The 23471-nt window shown below is 36.6% G+C and overlaps 5 protein-coding genes across 5 annotated transcripts; 1 reads left to right on the forward strand and 4 right to left on the reverse strand.

The window, feature by feature from the left end:
- Nucleotides 1-852: 852 nt before the first annotated feature.
- Nucleotides 853-5095, reverse strand: LOC116143513 (probable inactive purple acid phosphatase 27). The gene is made up of 13 exons (XM_031428957.1): nt 4740-5095; nt 4512-4599; nt 3289-3558; nt 3018-3126; nt 2713-2827; nt 2503-2635; nt 2189-2376; nt 1917-2103; nt 1753-1820; nt 1580-1670; nt 1302-1490; nt 1106-1183; nt 853-1028 (listed from the first exon to the last, which is right to left on the reverse strand). The coding sequence occupies exons 1-13, from the start codon at nt 5093-5095 to the stop codon at nt 972-974; spliced, it is 1929 nt and encodes a 642-aa protein (XP_031284817.1). The 3' UTR covers nt 853-971.
- A 421-nt stretch (nt 5096-5516) lies between these two features.
- On the reverse strand, nt 5517-12232 carry LOC116143514 (probable inactive purple acid phosphatase 27). Its single transcript, XM_031428958.1, has 13 exons — nt 11898-12232; nt 11717-11804; nt 9774-10040; nt 9569-9677; nt 9282-9396; nt 7502-7634; nt 7231-7418; nt 6963-7149; nt 6812-6879; nt 6601-6685; nt 6306-6491; nt 5706-5786; nt 5517-5591 (listed from the first exon to the last, which is right to left on the reverse strand). The coding sequence occupies exons 1-13, from the start codon at nt 12227-12229 to the stop codon at nt 5517-5519; spliced, it is 1914 nt and encodes a 637-aa protein (XP_031284818.1). The 5' UTR covers nt 12230-12232.
- Nucleotides 12233-15810: 3578 nt separating this feature from the next.
- LOC116143629 (scarecrow-like protein 3) lies at nt 15811-18573 on the forward strand. The gene is made up of 2 exons (XM_031429090.1): nt 15811-16445; nt 17071-18573. Exon 2 carries the CDS (start codon nt 17107-17109, stop codon nt 18538-18540), a length of 1434 nt encoding a protein of 477 aa, XP_031284950.1. The 5' UTR covers nt 15811-16445; nt 17071-17106; the 3' UTR covers nt 18541-18573.
- A 492-nt stretch (nt 18574-19065) lies between these two features.
- On the reverse strand, nt 19066-19895 carry LOC116143569 (dirigent protein 22-like). The gene has a single exon (XM_031429025.1). The coding sequence runs from the start codon at nt 19791-19793 to the stop codon at nt 19215-19217; it is 579 nt and encodes a 192-aa protein (XP_031284885.1). The 5' UTR covers nt 19794-19895; the 3' UTR covers nt 19066-19214.
- Nucleotides 19896-20253: 358 nt separating this feature from the next.
- LOC116143515 (protein trichome birefringence-like 38) lies at nt 20254-22413 on the reverse strand. The gene is made up of 5 exons (XM_031428960.1): nt 22139-22413; nt 21884-22055; nt 21634-21809; nt 21386-21544; nt 20254-20545 (listed from the first exon to the last, which is right to left on the reverse strand). Exons 1-5 carry the CDS (start codon nt 22411-22413, stop codon nt 20254-20256), a joined length of 1074 nt encoding a protein of 357 aa, XP_031284820.1.
- Nucleotides 22414-23471: the final 1058 nt, after the last annotated feature.

Consider the following 23471-nt stretch of genomic DNA (forward strand, 5'->3'; position numbering starts at 1 on the left):
CGCCACCACTAATAACACCCAGATCTGATACGATTGGCTTGATATGGTTGGAATCGCACTCGGCCAGGTGCAATTCGGATCGGGTCGCACTTACACACTAAAATCTGCAGAGCCAGATGCCGCATTTAAAGCACATTATTATCCAGGCAACATCTCCACATTGTGCTTTTATGTCCTTCAAATGTACCAACCCAATCCCCAGTCTCCCCATTTCTCAACATTGGACTAGAATCTAATTTAAAAGAACATCATTATAAGTCAAAAACTAGTTACCAAACAATCTTACAAACTGCAAAAACCATTCATAATCCTCTATAGCATCATTTCTCATAAACAAATTCACTTAAGTAACAGCACAATCTTGAACCATCACTTATAAATTTCTAATTAAAAAAAAATTAAAAACAAACAAAAATTCAAAGCAAACCCAAATCAGAACAAGTCGAGACTAAACAATGACAATTCAAACGAGGTGGCGAAGGAGAAAGAAGAAAAGAGAAGAAGAGAGAAGCGTATTTTTATCTTTACACTATTTATACTATGTCAGTTAACAAATTTTATTAACAGATCTTAACGATAGGTGAAAAAGTGTCGTTTTTGAAACTTTTCAGTGTCGTTTGGCCAAACCTTGGATGGGAAATTGTCGTTTACTCTTGTATGTTATTACTAATTTTATATAATCATTTTATGGTACAGATATTTTGAATTTTGTAATGTGCGAATTAAAGGTTGGTGACTAGTAGTTGGTTCAACAAAATGCAAGAAGCAAACCCAGCGATTAGTCAGTAACCCTTTTTCCGTATGCTAAAAATTTTAGGATTCATAAATTTTTAATCCTCCAAGGTCTGACATAAAATTTGCATTATAATTTATTGAGTATTAACAGAGAGATTACATGATGTCTATGGATGGAGTTCCTGTAAATCCCATCTCTTCCACTTTTTATCTGTATATTCATCTATCTATTTAATTTATCTCTTAATAATTCGGAAACTATCTCCAACTTTTCTTGTTTCTGCATCTACAAACTGCAACAGTGAAGAAAATCAGTAGGGTGAAGTCAAATAAGAGGAAAATCTTAGAAATAACAGTTATCAGTACAGACCTCTAATTTCATCTCTTCCTTTGTAGCATGACCTCTTAGGTACCCGAATTTCGATATCCTTGACAAACTCCAGATCTCCTGTCAATGAACATATAAAATAACAAGATCACCTTTATCAATAAAAGGAGCTAAAATTTCATATATGATGAATGTATGGGAAATGGGAATGGGAGTGGGAAGAAAGAAATGTAATTACATTGTTTGTGAACTTGTCCAATTTGAAGCCTGCCATGCCAATTACAGCTTGTACTGGTGCTTTGTAATTACTATGATCGTATGTGTCTGTCCCGTTTGCATCTTTTGTAGGCATGGCGAGGCAAATACTTTGAAAAACTGAGCAGGTTCTCTCATAATTATGAACATGGCCGAAGAGCACCAGATCAACCTGTTTCATTTTACCAAATAATACTATCAGCAATCAAACAAAGCAAATATTTGATGAAAGTAAAATACTGCTGGATATAAAAAGCTGACCTTGCTTTGAAGAAGTAATGGTTCCACCTCATGAACAAAGAACTTATCCACATTCAGCAGTCCACCAGAAGAAGAATACATTGGCCTGTGCCTGCATTTTGCAAATGTTTCACTTAACTACTGTTCATTGAAAACTAAAATCAGCTGTGTAATGTAAAATCCGACCTACTTACCCTGTAAAAATTAACCAGGGGGTTTTTGATCGATCGACCGAAGCCATATCCTTTTTCATCCATTGATACTGAAGCAATATGGTGTTGCACTTCCATGAATGAGTGTAAAAACTCAATAATAATAGATGAGAGAAGTAGTGATTGTGTATATTAAATTTGAGTACCTGTTCAGAATTGAGTGACCAATCATGCTCAGTTGATATCACTGTGAAGTGAACAGGACCTTGTTCAATGGAATACCATGGCTTATCCTTTTCTGGAGTTGGCATTGGAAAATATGTCTCATAAGGAACTCCACATTCTCCGCCTGAATCAGGAGTAATGTACACTGATCCTGAGTCTATGTAATCCCTGAAAAATGTTTGGGACAACAAAGATCATAATTTAAGGAATTTGCAAATTGAATATTCTTCAGTAATAGAACAATTAAAGATACCTCTCATGGTTTCCAATTGCAGTCATGTAAGGAACTCTTGAAGCCACAGGGCTTATGAGATGGAGGAAATAGTCCCATTCCACCAAGAAGCCTGTTGCATAGCTTATGTCTCCAATGTGGAAGATCGAGTCTACATTGCCATTATCTATTTCTTCAGCCATGGCTTTTATCACTGAGAGAGATCCTGGCTATATGTGCATTTCATCTAATTAAAATTTCTCGGATAAAGACCTTAAGTCCGGACTGAAAATGCGGATTAACAGAACTTTTAACTACTGCCAACAACCAACTCTAAAACCAACTCTAAAACCAACCTGTATGTAGTGTTCAGTAGAAGCATCACGAGGAGCTTTTCCCATATCACCATATGCAAGAAACTTGAGTTCATTTGATCCTCCAGCAGGTGGAGTCCGGAACTTGATTTGCTTACTCCAACCAACTGATTTACTGCATCATCAACAAACGGATCATTGCTCCATTCATGAGCTCTAGAATTAATTAATAATATTCAGAATATGTATTACCTTCCATATCTGTAGGAGAAGGTAGATGAAGGCTGAAGCCCTGTCATGACTGCTGAATGAATAAATCCAGGATCATGCCACCCAAAATCCTTGGCTGGACTTGGCAAAACGGAGCCTATATATCAATTTCACAACAACCACATTCTCTTTAATTGGCAAAATGGATTGGTGGCTAGTAATGAGTTCATAAATAAAGAATGCATACATTTCTCTATGATGAGGCAGGCAAAACTTTGAATCAAGTTATGGAAAAATAGTAGAAAACAGTGGCAATATTATATGGCAAGACTAATCGAGGAACTCACTACACATATTATCTTGTGTAAATGTAGAAACTTGTGATGTCAGTGTTTTTCCATCTCCGTATTCTACTTGTTGAGGTTCTTTATCCCCACTAACCCATCTTAATTTTATCTGCAGATTTTGAAAACAGTCATCCATGATAGTACATAGCTTTTTCAGCATTTTCACTATAAATTGATAGATTGTATGTTAAATATATAAATCAGTACGTCCGCATGTGAGAAGTTTTTAAGAATATTAACACAAATACAGTATAAATGCGTGGCTGCTTACCGACGTTCCGGTGGAATCAATGGTGGAGAGATGTCCATGTAAAGGGGCTTTAGGATCAGCGAAACTGAGAGGAGAAGTTCTACTCAAAATGCAAGGTATATCGAAGCCACCGGCAAACAACACAAATTCAATGTCAGTTCTGATGTTAATGACATGAAATGTTATTGCACCACTGCAACCACTAATCTCACATGTCCCTTCATTGTTATATTTCATGCATTCCTTCTTCTTGCAACTTAGATAATCTGGATCATTGCTCATCCACTGTGCCTGCATATATCCAAACTCATATTAATTTTTTTACCACTTTTTCTATTCCTTTTAACTATAACATTCATGGAACATAGATATATCATATATATGAGGTGACATGTCGTTTCACCATTTTTGGATACTCCTCCTATTATGTAATATATTACTGATACGTTCAGCTAACATACATTCATAAACAGTAATAAACATGTGGAATGAAGGCTTGGTGGGCTAACAAAATTCCATCAATCAATCTGTTACATTTAACATGTTGTGTATACTCTAAATGAAACCTACATTTACACGTCAAATAAAACATAAAAGTAGACTAAAGATAATGTTCCTCCATAATATTCTACTAGCCAGCATAAATTTATGAATATTAGGCACAGCGTATGGGCAATGTCACTTCCATCTTAAATCATATATACATAGGACAGCGTCCTTGGAAATCATAAGCAGTTTGGGTTAATACCATGAATAACCACGGTAGAATTCTTCAAAGAATACAACTCCTAATAGAGTTTGAGTTAATACCATGAATAACCGCTGTAGAATTCTTTAAAGAATACAACTCCTAATAGAGTTTGGCTTAAGAATAGGAATCCTAGTAGTTTAAGGTTTCTCTTCATAGACTTAGTATATAAATAAATTCATTGTAATGAGAGAAGTGAAGAAACATTACAATAATATTGATTTTACAGGACACAGACGTAACCCCATCTGCGTCCGGTTTATAATTTATTTTCTTCCAAACTCTCTTTAGTTATTTCATTAAAGTCACCTAATTTCTCTTCCACAAAACGTTGCTCTCTTTCTGTCTAATCAATTTCTATGAACATTAACGTAATTTTCACATGCTTAAACTGTTTTAAATTAATTTCTTAATCAATATCATGCAATAAAGGAAATGTACTGCATGCAAAACAGTGAATGTGTTTCTTTAATGATATCAAGTTTAATTGCATTACCTTAACGGGATAATGGCATAGAAGAGGAAGATTGCTAAGATCACCAGTTTGTGCATAAAGAAAACCATTCAAGAGACATCCTGCAACACTGCAACAAATCAAACTAATGAAATTAGAAAAAAGCTTGTTTGATAGTTTGTATGTTCCTCTGTCCAATCACGTCGTTGTGTATCATCTTAATTGTTGCAGATTATATACCGAAAACTTTTCATAAAATACGATTCTTACTCAGAATGAGAAGGTGAGATCATGGCAACCCAGTGACCCTTGGACGGACGCAAAACGCCACTAACAGTTACTGTGACAAATTCTTCATCAGAAAGCATATTGGAACCTGAACTAACATTAATACGGAGAAAAGGGTTCTTGACAGGACAATCCAATAAAGCTCTTCTATTCACTACTCTAAACTTTGATATTGCTGTGTAATTCCGGTGTTGAATTGTTGAGTTGACGATCAAAGAATCCAGCGGCAGTGACCAAGAACAACCAAAAAAGAAAAAAATAAAAACAAACAAAAGGAAAGAGAATTTCAAAGGCTTCATTGGAGGGAAGAAGGAACAAAGGCTAATTCTTCCACACATGTCCAGGATACAGACAAAACAAAGTTGAGAGATTGGTGGGTCGTCGGTTTTGATTGTGTTGCGGCTTAAGATTTGTTTGGTTTATGTATAGAGATTAATGAGATTATGTTTGAGAAAATTTCGGCATTAAAGAAGTAAATAATTATAGCAATATCTTCTCCAAACCATGTGTTTTTGATTTCATATTTATGGCTTATCTCCATGCCCAAGTCCATTTCATTACGTGGGGGATTATGGTTTCTTGGCGTATTGCTAAAGAGTGGTTCCTAACTGAATAACTGTCTGCCACTTTCTTTTTCTTTACGTTTCCATTAAAGAAATATTATCCACTGTACATGATATAAAAAATTGAAATTTATATCTCTTTTGTTCTTTTCATAAACACTGCATATACAAGAGAGATTATGATTAATTCAGTCTGTCATTTTAAATATCTGTTTTGCTTCCTGGTGATGCGGAAGCTGTCTTCAACTTTACTGGTATCCGAATTCACAAACTGCAAAAAATCAAACATTAATAAGAATAACATACACATTAACATTGTTTATTATATTGTGCTATATTGAAAATAATTGTGAATTGAGTAGACTGTGTGCACCAGCCGACTGACCTCTAATTTCATTTCTTCCTTCGTTGCATGTCCTCTTAAGTACCCAAATTTGGAAATTCTTGACAGACTCCAGCTATCAGCCTGTTAATGGATAACAGAATGACAAAATCCATAAAGAAAAATAGCAAAATAAATATGTATATGGAAAAGTCTTTAATGGGTCAGATGCATATGTACTATCCAATGAATGAATTGAGTGTTAGAGTTGTGGACCATTTCAGCATTAATGGGTCACGCAGGTGCATTTAAAGGTCCTGTTAAATATGAATACTTGTAATATTAGATTTTAGTCTTTTAAACTTAGTATATAAATATATTTTTTTCTTGTAATAAGTGATAGTAAATAATAGAGCAAATTCATTCATTATAAACGAAAGAGGTGAGGCAGTATTGCAATAATATTGACTTAGTTGGATGTAACCTGTTAATTGGGTCAATCAGGGTAAATCGCATGTATTTCTTCTTTCTCTTTACTGTTTGTGATTTGTGTGTTTACTGTTATCTTGGTTTCGTATTAGTCTCTATTTCGTTCATAGGTTAGGTCTCGTTTTATCTAGGAATTTCTACTATGAATAGATATATGATATATTTAACACTTACAGTGTCAGGGAACTTGTCCAAGCTGAACCCAGCCATGCCAATAACAGCTTGAACTGGTGCACTGTAGTTGCTGTGATCGTATGTGTCTATCCCCTCATCTTTTGTAGGCATTGCCAGGCATTTACTTTGATAAACTGAGCAGGTTCTCTCATAGTTATGAACATGGCCAAACAGAACCAAATCGACCTAGTTCATATTCACATTTCCCTCATTAATTAATGCTAGTCATGGAATTTTTTAAGAGCAAGAAAACAGAGCCTTATTTGATCTCAGTATTCAAGCCACAGAGGCTCACCTTGTTATCCAGCAGTAATGGCTCCACAGCATCAAGAAAGTTCTTATCAACGCCAGATCCTGTAGAACTATACATTGGCCTGTGCCTGCATTTCACAAATTTGTACTTAACTGTATTCAGTAACACCTAAAGCAAATTGGCTGGTCTTTAAGCATTACTGGCATAAAGCTGTTAATGAAACTAATTGTTAAGTAGACCTCAGTTAACTTACCCAGTAAAAATTAACCAGGGGGTTTTCGATCGATCAACCGAAGCCATATCTTTTTTCATCCAATCATACTGGTTAAACCATTGTGAAATCAGCAAGGTTCTAGATTATAGAAAAACCTTCCATTGTAAATCAGAATAACAAATTAGATTACCTGTTCAGAATTTTGTGACCAATCATGCTCAGTAGATATTACTGTGAAGTGAACACTTGCTTGTTCTATGGAATACCATGGCTTGTCCTTGGCTGCGGTTGGCATCTGAAAATAAGTTTCATAAGGAATTCCACATTCTCCACCGGAGTCTGGAGTAACATACACTGACCCTGTCCCCGTGTAATCCCTGAACAAGAGAATCAAAATCATGCATAAAAACCTTTTTTGTTCATTTGTTGATACTGTGTAGCGAGAACAAGAAAATTACCTTTCATGGTTTCCAATTGCAGTCATGTAAGAAACCCGAGCAGCCAAGGGGCTTATAAGGTTGAGGAAGAAATCCCATTCAACTAAGAAGCCTGTTGCATAGCTTATATCACCAATGTGGAAGATGGAATCTACATTGCCATCCTCTACTTCACTGGCCATGGCTTTGATCACCGACAGTGATCCTGGCTATACTTGTCATAGAATTCAAATTACTGGGTTACCTCAAATAATCACTGAGTTTGAATTTAGTATAATCGAATTTATGGTACCTGAATGTAGTGTTCTACAGAAGCATCACGAGGAGCCTTTCCCATGTCACCAAATGCAAGAAATTTGAGTTCATCAGATCCTCCGGCAGGGGGAGTCTGGAATTGGATTCTATCACTCCAACCAACTGAATCACTGAATTAAATTGAAAACTTTGAGTAAAAAGCTTTCTAATCAACACGGGTGCATTTCTTGCAAACTCAGAGCAAGCCAACAGATTTACTAGTCAGAGAAAAGAAACTAACTATGATCAAATGTCGCAAGTTCTGCTACTTATTGTCAGGCTACTATACATTGTATGATTCACTATTTTAATTATCTAATTCTTCCATAGTTGAAATTGGGTCTCTTGGGTCCGAATTCATCTTTTGAGAAATGGAAGCATTTGGGCCATTAACATTCCCCAAAATTGTACATGGTCTTGGAGACACATCCTCAAAAATAGGGAAATGGCTAGAAAGAATATTAAGTATGTCATTGGCAATGGTAACACTACTTCTCTTTGGTTTGATAAATGGCACCTAAAGGGCTCCCTTGTTTGCACCTAAGGGGATAGGATTATTTATGATACAGGGATTACTAAGGATGCTAAGGTGAGTGTTGTGATTGATATGTGTAATTGGAAGTGGCCAATTAGAGGAAGAAAAGCAAATTCTTGGACGCTTATTGACATGAGAAACTCTGCGAATTTCACACCTTCTAGTGTTGAGGACAAGCTTTGTTGGCAACCTTTACCTTTGGGGGATTTCTCTAGCAAATCGGCTTGGGAGGAGATTAGAGGAAGAAGAGAAAAAGTTGATTGGTGAAACTTGGTGTGGTTCTCAAAGGCTATTCCAAGGTACTCTATGATATCATGGATGGCTATTAAGGAGAGATTACCTACAAAGGACAAGTTGATGAGGTATAGTGCTATTACTAATGCTCATTGTTGTTTTTGTAACTCGGATATGGAATCTCTTGACCACCTTTTTTTTGCATGCCCCTTTTCTAAATCTATTTGGAGTAAAATCCTTATGCTTGCTGACCTCGACTATGTGATTAGACCTTTGCATGATTACATCCCCCATTTGGCTAGGAAATGGAAAGGTAAGAGTCTAAAAGTCACCTTGGGTAGGCTTTGTCTAAGGGCTACGGTGTATTGGGTTTGGAGGGAGCGAAATTGTAGGATCTTTGGGGGAGAGTGCAAGGATTCTGGCACTATTATCGATACTATCAAAAGTGTGGTGAGAGACAAAGTCATGGAACTTAGCAATAATCTTCCTATAAAAATAGAAAGCTGGCTGATACATGGGGACTTCCTAGAACCATCTTCAAAAACACCCATTCCACTCCCACTGTTATTGGAGACCATGTGATCGGGTGAGATGTTGTTCTTTCGATGAGAGACTTACTAAGTTGCTCGTTGTTTTGTGAAGTTTTTTCTGCGGTGCATCCTCACTCTCTTTGTTTCTCTGCTTTGAGTCTTCTTTGTGTTTCATTGTATGTGTTTTGGAGCCAAACCCAGGGGATTGTCCTGAGGATGGTGTCTTGTTGTTGATTTCTTAGCTAGATTCTTTCTCTTGGGTCTTATCTCCCATGTTGGTTTAGATAGGCTCCCAAGAGAATTATGTAGTGTCAAGCTTAGGCTTTTATTTATTTTTGCACCCTACATGAGGGATGTCCCGATGTAGGTTGGCCACCTTTTTTGTAGGCCTTTGTAAATCCTTTTTCTTTTAATACAATTTACTTAGCAAAAAAAAAAAAATTGGAAGATTCATAGAGATGAAACATGAAATGCCATACCTTCCATAACTATAGGAAAAGGTTTTTGAAGGCTCAAGTCCTGTCATGACTGCTGTATGAATGTAACCAGGGTCATGCCACCCAAAGTCCTTGGCTGGGCTTACTAAAGTTGAACCTATCCAATTCACAGTCACACGATAGTAATAACTAGTAAGGTATGGAGCACCACAGAAAAAAGAAAAAGACTTCAGGTAAATCAATGAACCAAGCTCAACCCGAACAGATATTTTGAGACTCTATCTTTGATATTTATTTGTGGAAAGGATTGAAATTTAAATGGAACTCACTGCACATATCATCTTGTGAAAAGGTAGAAACTTGTGATGTCTCTGATTTTCCATCTCCATATTGAACTTTCTGAGGTTCCTTATCTCCACTTACCCAAGTTAATCTCATCTGCTCCAATATATATAAAATTTTCAGCATGAACTCAGGAAACTTGTAGAGATTCTTGGGTAATGAACCAAATTAATAAGTTAAACTTTTGGTTACCGACGTTCCAGTAGAGTCTGTGCTTGAGATATGTCCATATAAAGGCTTATTTGCATTCGCAAAATTGATAGGTTTCGATCGACTCAAAATGCAAGGTGTCTCAAATCCAGCAGCAAAGAACACGAATTCAATGTCAGTTCTGATGTTAATGACATGAAAAGTTATTGAACCACTACATGTAGTCACCACACATTCGCCATTGTTATATTTCTTGCATTCCTGCTTCTTGCAACTCAGATAATCTGGATCCTTGCTCATAAACTGTGCCTGCAATTTTAAAAGCTCTCATTTAAGACAGTCTTTTTAGTTCTTCACCAACTGAAAGTCGAAAAGAATCAGGATCTTATGACATATATTTATTAGACTAAATTTAATTTTTATTATTAATTTTCAATTTTATATTTGTATTTACTCAAGTAAAATTAAAATTCGATATATTAGAATTGGATTAGACACCCACCCATAGGTGGCTTGACGGTAAGGGTGAACCAAGGGGCCATTGCATAGTTTTAACCTATAGTCTCAGGTTCGATTATTCGTTAGGTGAAAATTTAATACTTTCTTCCATGATTTAGTTTTTTATATATAAATAAGGTTCACGTCCGATAATAACTTGACATTAAGTTAGTATTAATTTCTCATTCATCTTGCTTAAATTAAAGATAGACAACCTTATTCTATCTATTCGTATGATACAATATAATTTTCCCTTGGCTAGCTATGCCACAGCTGCATCTGCATGGTCACTGTCAGATGTGTTGAATCATTGTTGCTTCGTGGCTGAATTCATTACTTAGGGTGTGATTGGTTAGGGCTTTGGAAAGATAACTTTGGTAATCTATCTTTAATTCCGGACATTCCTTTGTTTGGTTGTTAAGTAATAAAAGATTTCGGTAATTTTTTAATACCAATAGTGATTACTTTGGGTTAAATATGGGATAATCAGATTACCTACAAAGGGGGTGGTTTTTAAAGATTATTGGGGTAATCTTAATTTTATACCATTTTGCCCTTAATTAAATATCATTCTAGACACAATTGCCCTTAAATGTCTACCAAATAACAATAAACCTAGATCCTCTACATTTTAGAATTTAGCTAAAACACTCCAGCCACAAAAAGTTTAAAAGTTAACAAAATAACCCCAACCACCAAAGACCACTGCTGGCCGCCAGCCACCACCGTCGGCCACCAGAAATAGTTGCCATATTGACGCACGATCGACGAGATCTGGCCAACCGTGCGCCAATCTGGTTGTTTATGACCAGATCAAAGGCCGAAAACGGTCAGATTGTCGTGGATTTGCTTGGAAACAGCCAGAATAAATCGACCATTTGTGGCCGTTTTCGACCAGATCCATGATGATCTGGTTGTTTTCAGCCTTCGATCTGATCGAAAAAAGCCAAATCAGCATGAATTTGGCTGGAAACAGCCAGATCCACTGTGATCTAGTTGTTTTTAGCCTTCAATTTGGTCGAAAACAGCCAAAATGGCGCAAGACTAACATGATCTCACCTGTCGTGCTTCGTTTTGGTGACTGACGCCGGTGGCCAGTGGTCAGCAGTGGTTTTGGGTGACTGAGGGTATTTTGTTAAAATTTAAACTTTATTGTTGGGGGTGTTTTGGTTAAATTCTCAAATATAGTGGGTTAAAGGAATTTATTTAAATAATTATTATTATTATTATTATTATTATTTTTTATAATGATATTAAAAAGAAAAGGCAATTCAGTAAAAGCCTCTGTCGATAATATTTTATTTTATACTCACTAATCTAACAAAACATATTGGTGTAACATTTTCCCGTAATCTTCAAGGTAATCTATCACTGAGATAATCCTATCTTTTGAGCAATAAAACATTCCCTAGACCAAATGCATATCTATATTCATGCTCATATTAAACTCCTCTTTTATATCCAAATTTGACAGAAAATTTTGTTACCTTCACAGGATAATGGCAGAGAAGAGGAAGGCTACTTATGTCACCAGTCTGCAAGTAGAAAGCCTCGCTTAAAGGACAACTTGACACACTGATAAAATCAGCAATTAATTTAGATTAATCCAAAAATAATTAACCAAACACAGGATATAATTTAATAATAATTAATATGTTAATTTCTTACTCAGCATTAGAAGGGGAGATCATGGCAACCCAATCACTTTCTGCAGGAAGCAAAACTCCACTGACCGTCACCGTCACAAACTCTTCATCAGAGAGGTCAGAGCTTTTGCTAACATTAACCTGGAGATAAGGGTTGGGATCAGGACACTCCGTCAAAACTCTTCTGTTCAGCACACGAAACGCAGATATGGCGGTGTGGTTACGGTGTTCATAAACCGAGTTGGCAACAAAAGGATGCAACAACGATGAACAAAAACCAGGAAAGAACAAAACCAAGAAGAAACACAACAGTTTCAGAAAAACCCTGTTGGAAGAAACAATGGAGGGTGCCATTGCATGCAGTGATTCGGAATCAAGAGACATAATTGTGACAAATTTATTTATACATATATATAATAAGAATAAGATTACAAAAACATTGTAACACACATCAGGGCGAATATTACGTGGTTGATTATAACTGTCACTTTTGTCTCCTGTGTATAAATGATTTGCATGATCATTGGTTAACAAATAATTAATTGAATTCCTTCCTTAATTAACTTGAAAAAAGATGAGTTCAGAGAGAGCTGTCATGGCTACGTATGCGGTGATCAGTTTTCTTCCTGTCAATTTCGTTTGATTTAACTGGTTTATTTCTTCCAAACATGATGAATAGAGGCAGAAAAGCAATCTTATTGTCGTATAGATATATACATGATGAGTCGTTTTAAGGAGTTAATTAGTGCCACTTTTGGTGATGATCTGCAGTGCCGTGTTTTAGAAGTCCAGAATACATGTCAAATAAGTGAAGTTTGAACGTACGTAACCTCGGCTTTTCTAGTTGCCGTTCCCATTTGGCAGCTCCTACAGGTTTAGTGTCAATAATTTCCCAATTAGTCAGTTCATATTATTTCTGAAAATCATGCAGTAATTTACACCAACCAGAGCTATGTGGGTAATCTAGACGGATCGACAATGAAGCACGGTTGAAAGAAGTGATATGTCTTTACAAGAGTTTTTAATACGGTTTCTATTACCTATTTTTGTCGTCCCCCAAAAATAGATTATAATAAAGTTTATATAGTGAAAATTACATAGCTGAGTTAGAGATAAACTCGAATTCAATGAAACAAGAAAGAGAATGATCTTTGGCTTTGAATGATGGAACCCATATGGCAAGGTATCTTCATACCAAAAAAGGATTTATCCATTCAGGATTTCCCACATAACAATATGCATACCCAATCGAATATTCTATAATCTATTCCATTTAAGTTTATGTTTAATTTATTTTTGTTGGCTAAAAGTTAAAAATGCAGCCTTACTAGCAAAGTTAACGCCCAGCTATTTTGAGAGTGACAATAAGAATAATACGTCCAACTGCTGATGAATAAAATAACTTCATAAGGCGTGGGCCATTTAGATAAGAGCCCTGGTCCAATTCAAGTGGTACAAGAATCAAGAATTTGGCCCACTAATCCCAAAGCAAAACAAAGATTTTGGCCCAAACCTTGGTTAAAAGTGATACTTCTACGTGTTCTTATCTTTTTTTAACATATTAGTTGTGTTTTTTTTTTGTTTTTTACGAGGTGTTCGAACTAGTTTATACACATCTTAACTAATACTCGAGACTCATTAAGCACTTTACAAGTCTAATATTTTAAGTAAGCCACAAATGTATGTGATATATGACCCTAAGATGGGTCGAAACTAGAAAGTCAATGAAAAGAACAAACTTTCTTGATGGTCAAACCGATCCTTGAGGTTAGAGGTGGACAAAGTTGGACCCAAGTAATCCTGGGCCCGAGCCCTCAAGGATTGGTCCCAAGCCCAAGCCTAGCTTATATAAGACTGTCCTATGCAAGCCTAGTAAATATCCATTTACCCTCCTAAATTATTATATATTTTGGGTAATAATAATTATGTAAGAGGGCTTCTGTAATTTATCAAAGGCTAATTTGTAATGTTTTAATACATTTCATATATTATAAGAGGTTTTAGTTATTTGGTAAGAGGGTTTTGGTTATTTGGTAAAGGGTATTCTGAAATTAACTAGGCCCGGTCCCAAGACGTGGGATCGGCCTGCGCCCGGTCACCCCTCCCCAGGGCCCGGGCTTTTTGCCCAGCTCTACGGCTGAGGTTTCAGTTGTGGCTTTTAATAGCAGTTAAGAGCCCATAAAAAGGGTTTGGGCAACAGTAAGCTTTATGACAAGTTAATGGGCATGCTGCAAATGGGAATTTGAGTGTGCAATTACTTGAAGACATTAAAATTAGTGCTCTAAATGGGCACCCACCTTCCTTAAACTTAGATCTTCTTGAATACTGAGTTTATAGAGTTTAAACTTGTGTCTCTGACACTTGCATGCCCGTGACTGAAGCCCCACCCACCATCAACCTGAGATTAAACAAACACTAGATCTTGTCTCTTTCATTAATTTCTCTTCTCTTGTCTAAACTAAAATTATTTCAGCTTGGAAGAAGTTACTAAATTTGCCAGTTTAATTAATCTCACATACATCCATATTAGTGGTCCTTTATCCCCTTTTGTTTTTTTACCTCATCTTCCAACACAATCTGCCAAAGTTTTTAGCTGAATTTTAGAGGAATTTTCCCACTTATCTTATTGAGTTTTGAGAATCACCATTTACAATGCCCCGCCCCACATACTTACAAAAACTTCCATCTCTTGAAAACTCCCCCCTTTAAACATTGTTAGAATCGATAGAACCGCTTTAAGACAATCTCATATAATATGCCAATTCATTTGTTTTGTCTTTCTAATAATATAGGTCACAATCTAGTCTAACCTAAACAAACCAAATGCAATCTATCCGTTCTTTTAAATTAAGCCCTTACCTAGGAAAAATCTACTATTTGCAGGTACATCTTCTTTGTACTTATTGAGCTTTTGTAGATTCCTTCTCAGCTACCTCCAAAGTCCAAACCACCCCACCTACAAAATCTTCTTCACTTTGAGGTTTGATTTAGAATTTATACTGATAAATCTCACATTTTCAGCAGCTGGCCTTAAAACTAGCTACTAGTTGGTGTGATTGGCATATTTTTGATCGCCCTATAAATGGAGACGAAATTTTACATGGATAACATCATATATATGAACAAGTGGGGTTCTGTATTTGCATGCTGGGGATGTTGATCAGCTAAAACAATGACAGATTCTTTGTGTTGTCCTATCATACTTGGCTTATATATACATTATTGTCGGACGCAACTGATGAGTCTCTGCAGGATGTTTTGCAGTAACAGGATGCATATTAGCCTTAGGGTTAGAATATGCCTTCTGCACCACCCAAATTTCATCTATTGTAGAGAATCTTCGATGTAACAGAGCATATGTATTCAACTAATCATGAAGTACTCGATATAAAAAAGCGATAACATGTTTATCTCAACCATTGAAATATTCTAGTTACATATTCTGCAAATTGGAAGGCAACATTTAGCCAAGGAATAGTATCTGTGATTGTGCATATCTTGAAAGGAGCCAATGTAGGAAAGTGCTGGCCACTGATACTACCACCACAACCAAAACTTTGAAAAAATTAAAGAAAGATAAAAAAGAAAGAGAGAGAAAAGCAGAAAGAAGGAAACAAACATATAGCTTAGTGGCATCATATATATTCCCACTAGCATTTAGCAGATTCAGCTTATCAAAATGGATGATGTGGTTTATCACTAATCCTAGATTTTGGCATGATCTTTTTGAAATGAAAATGGGATTATGATTTTATATTGTCAAAACAAAAAGCCATTGAAGTTTAGATACTCCCAAGTACTCCCAACCAGGACTCTCCACCCCTAAAGTTAAAATGTTCTATCTACTTTTGGCTTTTCCTAAAATCTTCTTGTTTTTTTGTCTTTAATATAAGAAGAAAGTACCTAGTGCATAGTCTTTGGGTTTTTGAAAAGAAAACATATAATGGATTTGGAGGCACCTGTAAAACGCTCCCTTGCAATCCCCACTATCACCCACTAGGCAACAAGAAAGGCTGTTGTTTTGTTTTGGTAGAGCATGTTTGGATTGGAGCATAACACCAAAGTTTGGCCAGCTCTTATTCCCATCCATGTCGCATAATGACAAAGAAAAATCAACAGAGAGAGAGAGAGAGAGAGAGAGAGAGGGAAACACGCTTCATTTTTTTAGAGGGAGAGAAAGTAACAAACGGAGAAAGAAAGTAAAAAGAGTAAGTGCACTCTTGTATTGTATTTCAAGAAATTCCATATTCGTCTGACCCCCCCAAAGGACAACAAAACAATGAAGACAAAAACAACCTCTTGTGTTGTCGCCAAAGCAGCCATGGAAAAGTCCTTCAAGACAAGAGCTTTAATTCCAATTCGCTCACTTTGCAACAAATCCCTAGCCCACAAACCCAACCTAATTCCTCTTAACCCACTTTGGTGGATTAAGAGAGTTTCCTCAACCTAACTTCAACTGTTTTTGAGGGTCTTTATGGGTTTTTGCTGAATTTTGTAACCCACCTGGGAGTTTTAACCTACTGCTCTGTTTCATAAGTAAATCTCAGGAGCAGCTACTGTGCTTTCTCTGGTGAGTTCTTGTGGCCGATTATTGATTTTGACTGCTTAATTTTGGGGAATTCTTGAAAATCTATGCATGCCCGCTTGAGCTTGCTCTCTGTTTTTAGTTAAGAAACATAAATTTGCTTTTGTTTCCGGTATACTGTATATTTTGGTTGCTGAAAAAATGTCTGTAAAGAGTAGTGATAACAATTCTGAAGCCAAAAATGCTGAATTTTTCACTTAACCGAGCCCCGTACAACTGTTTTTGGTTAGTCATGTTTAGTATTAATATGCTTTTGGAGATAGTACAAAAAGTAAACGTAAGAAACATGATCTTGTTTTCCATTTTCTCTATTGAAATTATGTTAGTATGTCGCAGTTAAATGGTTCGTTTAACAAGTCATCTTATATTCTACTGAAAATTCGAAGAGGGAACCAGCATCTTGTATTCTTAAAATAAGAATAATCACATGCTGAATAGTGTTATTTGCTCACTTAAAAGAGGACATGGACGATGAGGAGAAACCAACTATGTTTTGTTTCTACAAAAAGTTTTTTCATATAACAGATTTAAAATGTTTTTTTTCTTTCTAATCATCTTCAGATTTTTTTTGGCAACCTGATGATCTCATTCTGGCTATCTTTGGTCTCAGCTTCCATTTAAGGCACGGAGTTTGTTATTATTGTTAATGGCAGGAATGGTTCAAGAGGAGGGATCATCATCTGTAACTTCTTCACCCCTTCAGTTCTTCTCCTGGATGTCACTGTCTCCTGGGTTTGGATCACAGTATCCATGGCTTAGGGAGCTAAAATCTGAAGAGAGGGGTTTGTGCCTGATCCATCTCCTTGTTGCTTGTGCAAACCATGTTGCTGCAGGTAGTGTTGAGAATGCAAATATCAGTCTTGAGCATATTTCCCACCTTGCTTCTCCGGACGGCGATACCATGCAGCGAATTGCTGCATATTTCACTGAGGCACTAGCTGATCGAATGCTTAAAGCTTGGCCTGGTCTCCACAAAGCCCTCAATTCCACGAAGATATCATCAGTAACTGAAGAAATACTTGCCCAGAAGTTATTCTTTGATCTCTGCCCCTTCTTGAAACTTTCGTATGTGATCACAAATCAGGCAATTATAGAAGCCATGGAAGGAGAGAAGATGGTGCATATTATTGATCTTCATTCTTTTGAGCCTGCCCAATGGATCAACCTTCTTCAGACGTTAAGTGCACGCCCAGAAGGCCCACCCCATTTGAGGATTACTGGTATACATGAGCGGAAAGAGGTACTGGAACAAATGGCTCTTCGGTTGACCGATGAGGCTGAAAAATTGGACATCCCGTTCCAATTTAACCCAATAGTAAGCAAATTGGAGAATCTTGATGTTGAAAGTTTACGTGTAAAGACTGGAGAAGCTCTTGCAGTCAGCTCTGTTCTTCAGTTGCACTCGCTTTTGGCCATGGATGATGAGATGCCCAAGAGGAACTCACCAACAGCATCAAAAACTCAAAACTCTAGTCACTTGCAAAGAGTCTTGCAGATGAACCAACGGACACTAGGAGAGTGGCTTGAGAAAGATTCTGTTCATTTGTACAGCCCAAGTCCTGATTCTGCATCAGTGTCAACCCCACTGTCTTTAGCTGCTTCCCCAAAGATGGGTAGCTTTTTGAATGCCCTTTGGGGTCTTTCACCAAAGTTGATGGTAGTAACCGAGCAGGAATCCAATCATAATGGTTCTACTTTAATGGAGAGGGTCATGGATGCATTGAACTTTTATGCGGCATTGTTTGATTGCTTGGAGTCCACCTTACCCAGAGGATCGATAGGGCGGCAGAAGGTGGAGAAGATGCTTTTTGGAGAAGAAATAAAGAACATCATAGCATGCGAGGGGACTGAGAGGAAGGAAAGGCATGAGAAGCTTGAGAAATGGATTCTGCGACTTGAATTAGCTGGGTTCGGGAGGGTGCCTTTAAGCTACCATGGTATTTTGCAGGCTAAGAGGTTGTTGCAGAACTATGGCTATGACGGGTATAGGATCAAAGAAGAGAATGGATGTCTGGTTATTTGCTGGCAAGATAGAACCCTCTTTTCTGTTTCTGCCTGGAGGTTTAGGAGGTATGACTGAAATCATTGACCATGCAGGAAATTTGTGTGTCTGTGTGTTTTATTTTTTCCCTTCTTTTTTTTTTTTTTTTTTTTCCTACTCTGTATAAAGGAACCTAAGTTTTACTTTATCTGAAATTGCATAGTGTTTCCACAAAAAGGTTTGAACAACTTCATCCTCTGATCCATTTTTTTTTTTGTGTTTTAGTTCTCTAAGGTTGCCTCTGACAAACTCCAGTAATATTTCTTTATGACTACTTACAGGAAGTAACTGTACGGTTTCTTTCTGGGACTTTAAGAACAGGAAATTTGCTTCAAGGTTTTCACTTACAATACCATCTGGAAACTAAAGAAGTTAATTACAAAACTTTTGATTAGCTGTATAGTAAATTAACCATTTATTGCATCTGTTTTCAAGACAGATTGAATTCGATACATCAACTGATATTTATGCATTTGAGAGGTGTATCCTCAATTGGCTGACTATAAGTTTTGAGGATATTGATTACACACATACCGTTTTCATCACATAAACTGTTATGATTGCTTACTTTAAATAAATGGAAATTTACTAAGATAATTCTCAAGCAGCTTTATAAAGATCTGCTAAGAAACTGATAAATTATCCCAGAAGGCTACAAGTAATCCACCAAATAAATAAAAATGAACAGCTGTTTATGCTAAGCCTAACATGAATTAGCTCACCTCATTAGTGGTTACATACACGTTGTACTCAACAGTGGCATCTCCAGTTTTGCTATCAAACCAAATTGTATGTGCCAGTGCATATCCAGAAGCGAACCTAAACAGTCCACTGCCTCCAACAATCGGCATCTCTCTCACATCGTTCAAAACAGGATTTCTCCCAAGAATGCTGATGCTACTTCCATTATATTCACCTTCCATGAAAGCAAAGTTCACTACCATGAGCAGTGAAACATCTTCCTGTGCAGCTATGGCATAAAGTCCTTGAGCTCTTCCTACAAGCTTCGAGGTACGTTCAGGTCCTTCCGTTAAGGCATCATCCATCATCAATGTACTGCCAAAGCCATAACCAGTACTGTTAAGTGGTCCTGCAATTTTCACAGCGGTTGGGTTCTTGCCACCAACAATGTCATGAAAGTAGAAATGGAGGTGGCTCGTTTTCTCTGTGCGTTTTATCGCTATGCCTTCTGTGAGTTCCTCATAGAAAAATCCATTGCTAGTAACGAAAAAGATCGATAAGAAGACAAAGAAATAGGCAGTGAAGACAGAGTAACTGATGGAAGAAACCATATTGGAAATTTTCTGAGGAACTGTTTCAAGTGTGTTATAATGGCTTACAGTAAGCAGAGTTAAAAGTGTGAATGAATTATCAAGTGTTGTTACTCAATTTAAAGACTGGACAAAGGGGAAAGTTTGATGCTTTGCAAAGTTTTAGTGTTTGATTATTCTTCCGCATGCAAAGGTGTGCTTATGCTTGACGATAAAGCTTTGGCTCCTTTTTGACAAAAGAATGATTATGCCTCCACTGTTGACGTACCCATGTTCTGTAATTGGACAATATCTAGCTTATTGCTTACTCTCTGTTTATTTTTTCTTTCTTGAAACAAAAGAATGAATTAAATCTAAAATTAATAATGTTGAAGATAAATTATCCCTTGTTAATTAATAAGTGCATTCATGAAGATCTGTAATGTTGTTGGCTGGCTACTTTACACTGTGTAATCAAATTTCTATGTATTATCTTCCCTTCTTAATTGATAAGAGCTGCATACAGAAGTTGATTCCAAGTGTCTGGAAGGCCAGCCACACACCAGTGGCTGCAGTCCATGCGGTTTAAGCCATTGTAAGAGCTAGGATGTGCATCTTTTCTTAGTTGTGAAAGTGTGGTTATGTTAAGCAGATGAACTGGTTTCTTGATTCTACTTAGCACATCTTGTAGCACGTATGATGCTGCTGGCAAACCACTTGGATAAGTTGTTCCCATTATTGGTTGCTTCTCCATTGAGCAGTTTTTTACTCCTGGTTCGTTCCAGTTCTTGCCACTGATCATCAAGCATACATCATGAAGTCAATAAAACATCTACGTTTGTTTTAGTATTTAAGATAGTATTTTTGATATTTTTAGAGTTGGGTGGAAATAACGAGGTAGGATTTAAAAATTAACAAAAATATCTTCTTAGGTTTGGTAATTTACTAAACACCCATGTAATAAAAACATTAAAAATTACAAAAACAACCTCACCCATTCATTAAATACCGACAGCAGACCACCGCCATCGGAGGGTGGTCAGAGTCACCGTATCAGCGTACAACCGGTTGCACGACAGGTTGGATCTAGCCTGTCATGCGCTGAGATGGCCTTTTTCAGCCAGATCCATTGTGGATTTGGCCAGAAAAGGCTAGATCTACGACTAGATCTACCCGTGTTTGGTCATCAGCGACGATCAAAGATATGGCTATCGTTGAAGACTAGCTATGGCAAAGATGGCCAGATCTTTGACCATAGATCTGACCTTTTTTGACCAGATCTACCGTGGATCTAGCCTGTAAATGATAGATCGACGCACTATTGGCCAAAGCCAGCTAGTAGTGCGTCATTATACCAGATTTCGACCACCTACCGGTGGTGGTGGCCGAAATCTGACAAATGTGGGTGGGTGGATGGGGTATTTTTGTTAATTTTTAAACTTTTTTTGAGAAAGTATTTAGTTAAATTAATAAACTTAGGGGGTTTAAAATAGTTAAATAAAATATAATAGTATTTTCACTTTTTCAAAATAGGAAACAAAAAGTATATTTTGGAAATAGTATTAATAGGATAGGAAAAAATATTAAACCAAACTCACAAAAATTAGAAAGAGAAACACAGTAAGGTGTCTAACCTGTAATGATTAGGCGAAATTCCTTGAAAAATGACTCTAGTTTTAGTGGTATCTACATCTGAATCAACCCATTTGGCCCAAGTAGTCAATGCTTCCCGAAAAGCAACCATATGATCCATGTCCTTGAGAATCTTGTTACCAGTTTGAATATAATCCCATCTGGGTTCAATAGGCACACATACCACAAACTCGTTGAAATTTTGGGTCACATATTTTTACTAATTAGCTTGAGTTAATAGAGCTCTTACGGTTGTTTAGCTACATTGCGAATCCACCAATGCCAGGAGTTAAAAACCAAAATATCAACATTCTTCCAGACATTGCCATTCTTTATAGAATCAAGTTTCAGAACTCGACCAATTTTCTCCACTTCTGTATCCACCAAGTATTCTGAATGAAACAGCATCACTGAAACATCATAGTCCTGCAAAATTAAATCACTTTTTAGTAACTTCAAATATATTTCCAGTTTACAGAAATATAGAATATAAATGGAACCTGGAAAATCACAGTGGAGATCGAGTCATTATTGTGTCTGATAATATTGGTATGTGGAACAGCGGTTTGAAGTAAGCATAACAGTGACTGCATTTGGTTGAGACTCAACGAGTCCCCTATGAACATAATTTTCTTGCCTTTAAATCTGTTTAGAAAATCTTCACCATCAAACCTGCAATGAGATTTTATGGTATAATTAATACATGTAAGACAAAGATATGTTGATTTATTTTCTCTATATATATATATATATACCTTGGCAAGGTGCAGTCATTGGGTTGCCATCTGTATTTAAGGTAGAGATGATCAGGTCGACCATACTTCTGGCAATCGAATTCCCTTCGGAGGTTTGGACACGCAGATGAATCATAGAGAGGATACGACTTGTCGTACACCCATCTCCCTTCATATACATTACACTTCTCTTTTCTTACACTTTTCTGTAACATATTCTCTGAACTTGACAAACTAAAACATGACAAAATAACAAAGATGGCAAGAGAACAATATCTCAAAATCCCAGAAGCCATTTTCTTTGAACCTTTTATTTTTATTTTTAAACTTTTTTCTAACAGGTTTATATACTTTCCATTCCATCCATTGTGTCTAATCAAGCTTTTCTTGCAACTGCAGTTGTGTATGAAACAATTAATATGATCCTTGTACTTAACAAAAAGTTAGCAACAAACGACGTGAGTTTTTGGCATGTAGGAAAGATCAAAGAGGTGTTGATCCTATAATGAATCTTGTAATTAATTATTATAAGTTTGTAATCAAGGAGAGATTTTGTGGCGGTGAATTTGAAGTGAAGTTAGGCAATGGTTTGAATCAAATCAAATAAAGTATAATATCTCAGATTTTCCAAACAAATTTATATAACGTAAATTTTTATTTTATTTTTTGGAAATAAAACAAGTTTCGAATAATTAAAGTAAGCCCTGGAAAGGGTTATGTTGTGAAAGATTGGTTATGTTTAGCAGATGAACTGGTTTCTTGATTCTACTTATCACATCTTGTACTACGAATGATGCTTCTGGCAAGCCGCCCTGATATGTTGTTCAAATTCTTGGTTGCTTCCCCATTGCGCAGTTTCTTACTCCTGTTTCAGTCCACTCCTTACCACTGATCAACAAAATCGTTAATGGAAGACTTAATTCTTGAGGGCAAGGTGACTTGACTTAAAACAAGAGGGAGAAACTCCTTGAAAAATGACTCTAGTTTTTGTGGAATCTACTTCTGAATCAACCCATTTGGCCCATGTTGTTAAATCTTTTCTAAAAGCAACTATACAATCCATGTCCTTGTGAATCTTGTTACCAGATGGAATATAGTTTAAGTTGTAGCTATTACTAATGTAATGTATTTCAGTTTACAGTAATCTGGATTATGAATAGAACCTGGAATATCACTGTGGAGATGGAGTCATTGTTCTGTCTGATAATACTGGGTGTGTGGCACAGCGGCTTGAAGTAAGCATAATAGTGACCGCATTTGGTTGCCATCTGTATTTAAGGTAGAGGTGATCAGGTCAACCATACTTCTGGCAATCTAATTCCCTGCGAAAAGTTTGGGCAGGATGATGAATTAT

This window comes from Pistacia vera, unplaced genomic scaffold (assembly GCF_008641045.1).
Source record: "Pistacia vera cultivar Batoury unplaced genomic scaffold, PisVer_v2 Contig430, whole genome shotgun sequence".
NCBI lineage: Eukaryota > Viridiplantae > Streptophyta > Magnoliopsida > Sapindales > Anacardiaceae > Pistacia > Pistacia vera.